Source organism: Melopsittacus undulatus, chromosome 12, assembly GCF_012275295.1.
Source record: "Melopsittacus undulatus isolate bMelUnd1 chromosome 12, bMelUnd1.mat.Z, whole genome shotgun sequence".
NCBI lineage: Eukaryota > Metazoa > Chordata > Aves > Psittaciformes > Psittaculidae > Melopsittacus > Melopsittacus undulatus.
Genome location: NC_047538.1, coordinates 13,928,414 through 13,940,650, shown reverse-complemented (window position 1 = coordinate 13,940,650; position 12,237 = coordinate 13,928,414). Strand labels below are relative to the sequence as shown.

At 43.9% G+C, this 12,237-nt stretch overlaps 1 protein-coding gene across 5 annotated transcripts in view; it reads left to right on the top strand.

Annotated features, from left to right (window-relative positions):
* The window catches only part of HIC2 (HIC ZBTB transcriptional repressor 2), a 74,104-nt gene extending 66,187 nt beyond the window's left edge, over nt 1-7,917 (top strand). For 4 of the 5 annotated variants that reach the window (XM_034068617.1, XM_031047905.2, XM_031047906.2 and 1 more), the window contains 2 exons: nt 544-676; nt 5,256-7,917. In XM_034068617.1, the coding sequence (XP_033924508.1) occupies nt 5,292-7,004 (1,713 nt within the window). In that variant the 5' untranslated portion in view covers nt 544-676; nt 5,256-5,291 and the 3' untranslated portion in view covers nt 7,005-7,917. The remainder of the gene's footprint in view (nt 1-543; nt 677-5,255) is intronic. The other variant, XM_005147757.4, reaches the window with a different exon arrangement.
* Nucleotides 7,918-12,237: the final 4,320 nt, after the last annotated feature.

Below are 12,237 nucleotides of genomic sequence, written 5' to 3'. Positions count from 1 at the left end.
CCTGCATTCCTCCCCATGCCTCTGCTGCTCTGGAATGTGAATACCTTTAAAAGGCATGGGCTAATGACTGGGCTACTGCAACTCCTGGGGGGAAGCCCACTTCACTGATACATTGCAGAGTCCTGAAAATAGGTTGTTGGGATGTGGGGAGAGAAAGATCAGAGAGCAACAGGAAAGCTCTCTTCCCAGTGGGGTCCTCAAGTGCAGTGAAGAAGTTAGCTCATCTGAAACTGAAGAGTGCAGAAGTCACCTGTTTCAGTTTCACCCGGGTCCCATAGCAATTGAACACAGCATTTTTAATGTCAGAAGTAAACTTGTGGGAAAGAGCAATGCAGGAAACAATTGATTTAATTTTGTCTTGTTCTTCCCCACACTCACTGCTGCAGTGTCTGCTCAGCACAGCACGACTGCTTGGGAAGGTGGAGAAATAAGCAGGCCACTATCTTGTCCTAAGTATATTATAACATGCACAGTAGGCTAATGCTTTAACAGCATCTAATGTGATACATCACATCTAATCTGTTTGTTGGTTTTTATCTGCAGTACTGTTAGTTCACTGTTCAGGTGCTCGGTGTCTAATCTTCTCATCCATCCACAAATCCTCTACGTGAAATGACTGATTCCTTAGATCTGTTTTTGATTGATTCTTTGCTTCACTGGTGTTGCTTCTTAAAAGGTAAACAATATTCATATGCTGCAATCTATAACTCAGAGATGAAATCAAATAGCATCTCCTGCCAGAGGTTGCTAAGATAACATATTTAGCATTCACTCAGCAATTCCTTTTAAGAAAAGATTTAGTGATATTAAAGAAAATCAGATCCACAGTGAATATGTAGATTTTTACTATTTAAAAGGGTGAAGGGACTCCTATCTCCTGTACTTTGGCAATGTAATATTCTGTGATGTCCAGAGTCTTTGTGGAAATTGAGAGAAAATGAAGTTTTTCCTGCTTTGTAGTGAGAGCAGCTCAGCTCCTGGAGCTGTCTGTGTGTTCTGCACAATCTTCATGCCCACAGGATCCCAGTGTGCCCCAGGCTGGGCACAACAGCTGTCAGTCACCCACCTTGTTGGGCAGTAAGCTTATGAAGATGCTGTCAGCTCTTAGCTTGCAAAGCTTTGTTTGATGTGTGGCATCTGCTTGCAGCATTACTGTATTCTGTGATTTGTGCCCTGTATTTTTCATGTCTTTGCATGTGCTGTGTGTCTCAGTGTCATGGATATGGTGGAGGCAGTGGGAGCCTCAGTCTTGCTTCCCTACTTGCACAAGAATATTTGAGCAGGTTCATTGTTCTGAAATCTGTCTTGAATGCCTAGGAACCAATCTGAATCTGAAAACAGGCCATCTCTAATGCTATTTGTCCAAAGCCTTCTGTGATCCTGTTTTAAATGCCAAGGAATGAAATTCTACACACCAAATTCAGTGATAAAAAGACTTGGCCCCAGTGAGACATCTACATACTCTTGGGGCTTTGGGTTTTTTACTGGAAATGCATGTGAGCCTTTCCTAAGGCAGGGCTCCCCTGAAGTAGGAATGTTTTTTTCTATCTTTTTTAAGAGAATAGAAAAGGAAGGGTTCTTACAAATGACACTGAGATACAAGAAATACAAAGGACTGTAATTTTCCAGGGCTTTGGGGAGCTTTTGTTGTCATTACTGGTGGTGGTGATGTTATCCAAATACTCAGGGTTTGTTAAGAGCCAACTGCAAACTGATGGATAGCAAGGCCTTTGCAAGGCTGTATCTGCCATTTGTTTGGGAAAATCTCCTTTTATACTGGACTTAACCTTGTAGTTGTGTCTGGTCCCATGCCTCCAGCTAGAAGTGAGGTTTTAGGAATGCCATAGATGAAGGAATGCTTCTCTTTTCCTAACAACTTTTCCAGCACCCCTCTTCCCCCACCTCTGAAATGCATTAAAGAAGGGTTTGTAACTGGTCAGCTCTGGAAAATACTTGGAATGAATTCAGTTCTGTTCAGGACTGCACAAGACACACATGCCAGGTCGATGCTGTAAAGCTTCTGTCAGTCAGTCAGAGCTGTGTTCTCTGACCACGTTGCTACCCTGGGCAAAGCCCTCGGTGGGCAATCCTGGCAAAATTTTAATCATGGGGCTCTAAACTTGGCTGAAGGTTTTGCTGCCTTTTCCCATCACATTCATTTTGTTGGGATTGCTAAATCCTTGATAGACTTCAGCTGGCAAATGCACATTTGATAGGCAGTGTTACAGTGCTTAAACCTGACCACTGCTTTTAAAATCTACTAAAGGTAATAACCAACCTCACACTTATGTGCTACTGAACATGAATACTTCTGTACAATTTGACATGTGAGATAAATAGAGGTAATTTAAACAACTTGTACTATGCTAATTTTTATGTGACAGAATGTACTGAGGTTTAATAATATTATTTTCCCCATGAAGGTCACTAAAAAGCAGACTTAAAATTCTACCCCTGTTTCTAGGGCTTTCCCTACAGGCTTATTACCTGTTCTCAATATCATGTAAGGCAGAAAGAAAAAAGAAATTAAAATGTAACCATATTTTCTATTAGTAGCTGCAGCAAGTCTTTACTCTTTACAAAGACTTAGGCAAGTACATACACAGAGATTTCTAGACCTCTGCTTCAAGTACCACATGAATGGGAAATAAGCTCGCTTTTACTTCAGTAACACACTTTTCTTTTTTTATTAGTCTGTTTAGGAAAAAATATTGGCTGTGCTGTTTCCTTTCCTTTACCATATTTGTACTTTATGGAACACATAAAAATCATATCCAGGGATTTTTGGGTGTTATATGCATGGAAAAGCCACCATTATGTTTGTAGTGAAAACAGTGTAGGAGTAGGCTGTCTCGTGCTATTCTCAAGCAGGATGCAGTCATGTATATATAGATGCTGTGTTATGTTACAGGCCATGTTTTTGTCCTTCGTTATCAATATATCTCGGTGACCCAGAAGTAAGTGCTTTTACTGGCCTGGCTAGATAAAAGTGGGTATTTGGTGCCTCTGTGCTGTTGCTCCTTCCTCTTAATCAGCAATTCTGGAAGCAAGCCACTAGAACCAGACACATTGCCTGCGTGCTGCAACTCTGATGTAACTCATTGCAGCAAAACTTGTTTTTAAAGTGCTCGACACTGTTCACTGGTGGTAATCCCTGTCTCTACCATGTTTCTGGGATGCTTCAGGATGAGTTTCTATGACAGAAACACTATAAATGACGAAGAAATAGCTGGCAGCACCATGGCAAGCCTGCAGTTCCTCCTGTTGGCTGCTACCCTTTCTAAAGCCAGCCATCTCTGGGAACAACATTAATGTGCATGAAGGCACAGTGGTGAATCCACTGTCTTCTTGGGTTGCCATCCACTGCTGAAACAATACAGAACACAAAAGCAGAGCAGCCATTTCAGCTGTGGGTCAAGGCAGTGAGCCACTGAAATCTGTGTGGATGCTGAATTAGGTGCTGGTGCATTGAACAGGGGCTACCAAATTTTACCAAATGTATAACCAAGTACCAGGCTGACCAGATAACAAAGTGAAGGCATGTGTCCTGTGGAGGAAGGGAGGCACGTGCTTGGCAGATCTCATCTGCTCAAAGAAGTATAAGTGCCAGGCTAGTCAGGCAGCAATGCTGGAGGAAAAACTGTATTCCTTTACTTTTCAGTAGCTTTTTTCAGAAAGCAAAATCTTTTTGTTGTGCAGAAATGGACGATATAAATTTACCACCTTTCTGCCATATTAAATCTTCCTATTTATTACCAGTTAGTAAGAATCAGGTCTGAGATTATTTTTAATACTGATAGTATCGCTCCTTATTTTTCTTGTGTACAGAGTTGACGCAGAGGGAAGTCTAATGCTTCATCATTTGGAATGCGATGGGACAGAATGGGGTAATGGGACTCCCAAGCAATAGAGACATTAACTGATTAGGATTTTAAGAGAAAAGTTAAGCTCTTCATTTCTATGCACAGGCCTGCTCCTTCTTCAGTAAGAGAAATCTGTTTCAATCACATGATAAACTAGGGAAAGAAGGAGGTGGAAGGCTAAATGTGGCTGTTGTATGTTTGGTATTTAATTCCGATATTTGAACTCCAGAGACCATTTGAAATCACTCTTAACAGATAAATGCCCATTACAAATAGTAGGTGGCTCTTTCAAACAAAATCAAATCAAACCAAAAATAGAATTTTATGTTGGATTCCTGAATGCAGCTGCAGATTTAAATTCTGGTTTTTATGTGCTATAGTATCTACCACACATGCAATTGCAATTAGTTCTGATATACCTCAAACTAGGTATTTCCTACAGTTCATGCTACTGAGAAAGTCAATATAAATCTCTAAAATACATTGTGAATACTGTTTGTGAAATACATGAACTACACAGAGGTCACCACAATTTTCCTCTCTTCCCAGCACTTCAGGGTAGAGAGACTGTGACTTGTGTTAGTTACTCTAATCAGAACAGAATTCCTTCAAACCTAAAGGCAAGGCAGAATTAACTTAAGAAATCAGTTTCAGATTGTTGAAGAGATTTGGTGGCATTTAGCTAGCTCAGCATCCTGAACCTCAGCCAGTTCAGGGTTGATTCTAGCCCCTCATGTCAATGGATTTGGGATATGGATATTGCCAGGGGGGTGGTTTTTTAAGACAGCCTTTTATACTCTTAAGGAGATTCCCCATTCACACCTCGGTGTGATTAATTCCATCTTCAATGGATTTAGTTGCAACATGTAATTTTCTCAATTCCGGAGCAGCTGGGTGTTGTAGGATTTCAACATGTAAGAGCCAAGAATCAAACTACATGTTAAAGCAGGGAAGCTGCAGCTTGTGCGAATTATTTTACACACTCAGATATGCAAATGGAAGTGAAGTACATGCTGCTTTTTTCTTCCTTTTTTTTTTCTTGCTCCTCATCTTCCCTTCAGATTTGTGTCAAGAGAGAGAAACAGCTTTCCCCTGTACCAAACTATTGTGTTCCTGCAGGTATCTTGTGAATAGTAATTCCAGCCAATGATGGCTGCTTTTGTAAAGAGATATTTACAAATCTAATTTTTGAAAGCCTTGAATCAAAGCTTAATGTGAGAAATAATTCTCCCTGTACTCCAAGCAGGATCACAGCTTGCAGGGTTGAACGTACCCAGAGCTCCTTAGTCTGTGTCAAGCCTAACATTAACTGCCTTAAGCCAGTCTATTAAATGTAGACTTGTTAAGAGTGGAAACTGCAGGTTCACATCCTCTCATCCTCCTGTTTTGCAGGTGGTAAGGTGAAGGTGAAAGGAAGAGAAGGTGGAGATGGAACTGCCAAATCATGCCAAACAACTGCTACTGCAGCTGAACCAGCAACGAGCCAAAGGTTTCCTCTGTGATGTGATCATTGTGGTAGAAAATGCCCTGTTTCGTGCCCATAAGAACATCCTGGCAGCCAGCAGCATGTATTTCAAATCCCTTGTCCTGCATGACAACCTGATTAACTTAGACACGGACATGGTGAACCCCACCGTGTTCCGGCAGGTCTTGGACTTTATTTATACTGGTAAGCTCTTAACGACTGACCAGCCCGGTGAACAGAACTTTAATGCTCTCCTCACCGCAGCAAGCTACCTCCAACTGCACGACCTGGCAGCTCTCTGCAGAAAGAAGCTGAAGCGGAACGGCAAGTCCTTTGCTGGCAAGGCCGGTGGCCTTGGTGTCGGGAGATCTGCCAGGAGTCAGAGACTTTCCACTGCTTCGGTCATCCAAGCTCGCTATTCAGGGTCAAATGAGGGGTTGAAGGGCTCGCACTCAAAAGAGCTGTCAAAGGGAAAGCTCTCCGATGACGAGGTCTTCATCAGTAGCTCCAACCAAGAGAACTGTCACTCCTTAAGCAGGGGAGCCAGTAAGAACGGTGGTGGGAGCGGCAGTGCGAATGGGAGCACTGGGGACCAGGAGCTAGGCCTCGACCTGTCCAAAAAAAGCCCATCGCTCCCTGTTGCAGCCTCCCATGATGACACGCAGCACAGCGAAAGCCAGCATGGCTCTCCCCAATCTGCCTCAGCCCCTGCAGCCAACAGTGCCTCATCGTTCGACGAGTCTGGAGTCGGAGCCCCTCACAGCATGGCGGACAGCAGCGACCCCATGGAGATGGATCTGAGCGAAGAGTGCCACCACTCACTGACGGAGAGCAGCCAGCGCAAGGGCCTCCGGCACTCGTCCCGCAAGAAGGAGTGGATCAGGAAAGACAATGCCTTTGACCGAAAGGAGGGGGGCAAAGACAGGGACGAGGGCGAAGGGCTGCCCAATGGTATCCTGCTGGGGCCCTTGTCCAAGTCTGTGGAGAGGAGTCTGGCCGGGGCCTACGGTGCAGACCTACCCTACCCGTGTAAGGAGGAGGTGGAAAATGGCAAGGAGAACAGTGACGACAGCGGCCAGAGTGAGAGCGAGAGCGGCGGGCATACTAGTGCCAACTACGTCTACCGGCAGGAGGGGTTTGAGCCAGTGGCCTATGGTGACAACCTGTATGTCTGTATCCCCTGTGGCAAAGGCTTCCCAAGCTCTGAGCAACTCAACGCCCATGTGGAGACGCACACCGAGGAAGACCTTTACATCAAGGAGGAAGGCACATACGGCGGCAAGGATGAAGCCGAGGATTTGTCCAACCCCAACCAGTCCTACGCCGCGGAATCCCGACCCTTCAAGTGTTCAGTGTGTGAGAAGAGCTACAAGGATCCGGCCACGCTGCGGCAGCACGAGAAGACTCACTGGCTGACACGGCCCTTCCCTTGCAACATCTGCGGCAAGATGTTCACGCAGCGGGGCACCATGACACGGCACATGCGCAGCCACTTAGGGCTCAAGCCCTTTGCTTGCGAGGAATGCGGGATGCGCTTTACCCGGCAGTACCGACTGACAGAGCATATGCGTGTCCACTCAGGAGAAAAACCTTACGAATGTCAACTGTGTGGTGGGAAATTCACCCAGCAGCGCAATCTGATCAGCCACCTGCGAATGCATACCTCTCCCACATAAGCCAAAGACTCCAGAATGAGCTTCGAGCCCATCCGCAGTGATTTACCTTTCTGTAGACTTGCTGCTTAAAAAAAAAAAAAACAAAAAGAAAAAAAACAAACAAAAAAAGGGGGCAAGTCCCCACACTCTGTTCAGTCATGGGAGGCCTAAACAAATGTAGCTTTAACATTTAAAAAAAAAAGTTCCTTTTTTCCCTTTTTTTAAAAAAAAGAAAGGTCCACAGCCAAGCTGATGCATTTAGTCCAGCTCTCCTTCCAAATCCTGGTGATCTGGCAAGAAATGCCACTTCTTTTTGCACACATTGACTTCATTGTCAGACTGATTATCTGGAGCAGGTAGGAGGGGGACCATGGGGAACCTTCTGCTGGCTCCCCACTCCCTGCCTCTTTCCTTCCAGTTACTGTCACCCTACTTGCCTCCTCTCTTAAACCCAAACTCATTTAGGGGCATTTCTTGCCATCAAAAACCCAATAAAATACACCTTTCCAGTGGCCTCAGTAGCTGTGAAACAACACAGCCTTGCATTCACAAGTGCAGAAGCTGTGTCTGTGGACCATCTCACAGAGTTGGCAGCCCCTTCAGACACTGTGGGACAGCCATAGCAGTGGTGGAACCCACCACCCTTCCCCTGGCCTGGCGACGGCAGGGAGTGCACCAGCTTGAGCGATGCCCCCCTCACCATGCCTTCCTCTTTTGGTTTTGATCTTTATCCTTGGCACACGTAACCACATGCCACCTCCTTCCCACAAAACACACAAACCTCTTCTGCCTTACCCATGACTGAACAGGGCCTGGATGCCCTGGGAATTTCTTTCAGTGAGCAGGGGGTCGTCTTTACTTTTCTAGTAGTTTCGTATGAATATTCTTTGCTTAGAGGTACTTGTTTTATTAAAGGAAAAACCATTGTAACGTTTATGTGAATGTTTGAACTGGAAGGTCTGAGGTTAATTCTGGGGGGGTGGGTGGGGAGGGGTTTGATGTAGGCTGGACTTGCTACAAGTTCCTTAGGTACTTTTTTATTATTTTTTATTTTATTTTGTGTGTGTGTGTATGTTTTTAGCTTTCCTCCCTCACTAAAGAGCGAGTCTGTGTGGACAGGCTTGTTACCTTTGCTACCTCTTGACTTCATGAGAACAATAAGATGGTTAGTGAAAGATTAGGCTTTTTTTGTTTTTTTTTTCCTTTTATTGTAAGTAATTAATTGTATAAAAGTAGAAGCTAAATTAAAGTTAAGGGATTTTTACCACCCTGTCCTTCCATCAAAAGTCAGCTAGAGAAATGTTAAAGCAAAGCTTGGCCAAAGACAAAGCAAAAAACATAGGTTGAGCCAGAGGCTGTGCTGGCTGCTTGGACTGGCTCATTCGCAGTCTCTTGGCTGGTTGTAGTCACTTTTAGATAAAAGAAGAAAACTTCTCTGAGCTTTTTGGGCCCTTTCCAGCTTTGTTTATTGAATCTGGATCCCATGGGGAGGGGAAAATGTCCCCCTCATCTTCCACTCCCCCAGCACATCTGGGTCAGTCTGTAAACACCTGGCAGGACAGAGGGTGAGGGCATAGCAGCCTATAATTTACTAGAATCCAGAGTGCAATAAGGTGGGGGAGAGGAGGAAAAAGCAAACCAAAGTGTTTCATATCCTCCCTTTTAGACAATTTAACACACGCACACACAAAAAAAAAAGGAAAAAAAAGGATAAAAAAAAGAAAAATGAAAAGAAAAAGAAACAAAATGTTCTTACAACATCTGCATAAGACATCACAGCCAACAGCTGCTATTGGTTTAGGAGAGAAGACAGAGAACTTAGCCCACCAATTCTTGGCCCCCTTGACTTTGTTGGCGTGACCTTGTGGAAAGCTATGGCTTATTTCAAGCCTCCCATGACTGTGGTGGTAAAAATTCACAGCCAGTAGAATCATCCCTTCTGAATTGAGTCAGGTTTACACTTGTGTTTTCTCAGTTGTTTGTTCTGTTTGGGTTTTTCCCCCACTCAAACCAGTTCAGTCTCTGCGGAAGGTTCTCCAGACCTCACGCTTTGTCTTTTTCAGAAAAGAAACAAAACCAATTTTTTAAAAGTTTTGACCAAAAAAAGAAAAAAAAAGAAAAAAGTGATCATGTTTGACTAAAACAAAGGAATATAAGCTTCATTTTCTATTGGGTTTTTTTTTTGTTTGTTTTTTTGTTTGTTTGTTAAGGTAGACTAGTCCGTAAGAAGTTTTTGGGTCAATTGAATGAACTGAGGAAACTGGAATCCCAGGCTCCAAGCAATAGAGATCCCAAAGGCTGAGCCTTGGCCTGGTGTTATGTTAACAGGGAACATGCTGGCCCCCCTCCTGCCATGCTCCTGGGTGCTGCTCCCAGTGCCATTGTCTGCCTGCTCCAGACCCCGTGAGAGGGGAGCATGGATTTGTGTTTTTTCCTGACTGTGCTGAGATGCGCTGTTTTCTTCTGGGGGGTTAGGTGTGATTTTAGTGTCTTTAGCACTTCCACATTTTGAATATATATTGAATTCTTTTTTCCTTGATTCCTTGCCAAACCTCCTGAGAACATCCCCAAAACAGCCTCTGGGGAGGACAGGGAGGGCCCTGCCATCTACCTTTTTCTCAGAGCAAGTCTCAGCAGGGCTGAGGGACAGCAGTGCAACATTAGTTCTTAGGCACTTTCACCCTGCCTTTACCTTCCCTCCAACCACCCTAAAGCTGAGCTGAATCCCACCCTGGTTCAGGCTGCAGCTCCCCTGTGGGTTTGGGATGCTGGTCCCCCTGTTCCCTTGTGGCCCTGCAGTTTGCCCAGCAGTGATGGGGGCGGCAGGAGGGTGTCTGCAGAAGCCAGCCCTGGGACAGCAGCTCAAGCTGTGACCCACTGAGCCAAGCCATGGAGCAGCCCAAGGCATGAGGAAGCAGTGAGCTCCTCAGCAGGCAAATAACCTGCTCCCCCTCTCTTAACTCCATTTCTGCAAGCATATGTGTGGGTGATGTAGCCTCTCCCCTCCCAGGCCCCCTCATCGTTTGTTTCTTAAGCCTTTGAGAACCATGTTGAAGTTTCAGGACCCAATGCTATTTTTTAAAACCATTTTTCAGAGCATCTTTCTTTTTTAACTTGATCCCCTCCCCAGCACTTAAACCATACGACATAAAGTCTGTGTACAGCAAGAGTATTGTACAAAAGGAGATTTTTGTTCTTTTGTTTTCAAGTAGCTGTGTAAAGTTGTGTTCCATAGATTGAGTATAAACAACATTTTCCAAATTGTGACAGTAATAATGAATAATGAATAATACTCAAAGCTTCAGGGACTGTTTCAGGCCTGCTTGGGGCCTAAACACTCAACTGCATTTGTACGACATAGTATTGTATCAAACATTTTTCTGTATTTTAATGAGAAAGCAAAACACTAGTTTCATATTTAAAATTTTAAGAGTTTTAGGGTGGGGGGGAGGGAGCTGCATTTTTTGGTTTTGTTTTTTTTTATTTTTAATTTTATTTTTTTTTAAATACACAAAGAGCCTCAAGAGGAATAAAACAATTTAAAAACAAACAAAAAAACAAAAATGAAAAAAAATAGAAGAGGCCAGGCAGCTTAAGTATATGCTTTAGTCACTTAGTTCCAGAATGTTTTCGGAATAACAGGAAAAAAGATAAAATAGCAAAAGTTGTATAAAAGAATAAAGAAGCTCATACCCAAATTCACAAAACTATTTTTTAAACCAAAGCACATTTGAATGAGTATGGAACCTCACTTGGCTCAGAAAAGTACTAATATATTTATCTCATTGTTTACATAAACTTTTACAGTTTCAGACCTCAACAGATCTAGGGGCCAGTCAAAATTAATCTTTGCTTTTTCCATTGGTTTGTCTGTGAAGGCTACGCAGCGCTCCCCAGCTTGGGAGGGAGACCTGTGTCCCAGCCTGCATTCCAGCGCTGCTCGGGAGGGCAGGGAGAGGGAGGGCAATGACAAATATGGCACGGAGATACTATTTTCTTTGTCGTCAACCCATAAGAGATGTTGCTGGGAATGAGACCCAGGCACTATTGTAGTGGCATTCCAGCCTACCTCTTCCTCAGAGGAGTCTGAGGGTATCAAGAGGGCAAGGACAGACACAAGATGCTCTAGAGATAGAGAAGGATGTCAGAAGATGGTGGGAGCTGCTGTACCCAGCACATCTCCTTACTGTTAGCCATGGGGAGCTGAGCTGAGCTGCTTTCCAATCCTTTACTGAAAAAACCCCCAAAACCAAATTCCTGGCAAAAAAAAAAGCCCCCCATAGCCCAGCTCTGTGCATGTGGGGGAATTAGCAGGAGCCACAAAATTCACAGAAGACACCAAAGAGCTATTGACATGCAGCTTCTGTGAAGCTTTGTGGCTGCTGACATGGAAGAGTACGCACAACTCAGAAGGGCCCCTCTGGGCAGGGCTGTGGCAGAGGTGGCTGCTCTCCCTGCGCTGACTTGGGTAGCTTTAAGGGTCTGGTGTGAGGGCAAGAGCACAGCCCCTACCTGCCTCCTCCTGTTCAGAGCTGTGCTGGGGCCTGAGCTGTACTGTTGGGACCATCTGAGCCACCTCTTATTTTAACAGCTGGATTGATTCACTCCAGACTTCACAGTCACGCCCAAAGAGCCCAACCAAAACTCCTAAGGCATTCTAGGTGGGAACCTAAGCTTGATTTGCATGTTAGGACAGTTTAAAGATGACCAGTGAAGGTGGTTTGCTAAAATACTGCTGAAGCCAAAAAAAAAAGGATTAAAAATAAGGCTCCCTATCATTAGCCTTGACCCGTTGTAGCTTTTACCTTCTACACCAAAGCCACCTCAAAGATTTGAGGAGGGGCTGATGGAAAATGAAATATTAATTTTGCCTGGTCTTAATATCTAACAAAGATGGTGCAAACACTATTTGACAGTGTTGTTTTTGTATCAATATGTATGTGCAGTAATGAATGTATTTATTTCTCAGATTCTGTATGCACAGTTTTGCAATGTAATTCAGAAAGTTGCAAACACAAAGATGTGTCCGCAGGGTCTTCTCTACAGGATTTCAAAAACAAAAAAAAAAGAAAAAAATATATTAAAAAAAAAGAAAAAAAAAAGAATCTCAGAGACTCTCAGCATAGCCATAAACCATAACCTGTGAAGACAATACAAAGACTGGACTTTTGTAGCTTTGCATAGAAGAGGAATTTATGTTTTGCTGTATTTAAATGTTTCAATTTACAGTGTCACTCTCTTAAGATTCCTGATT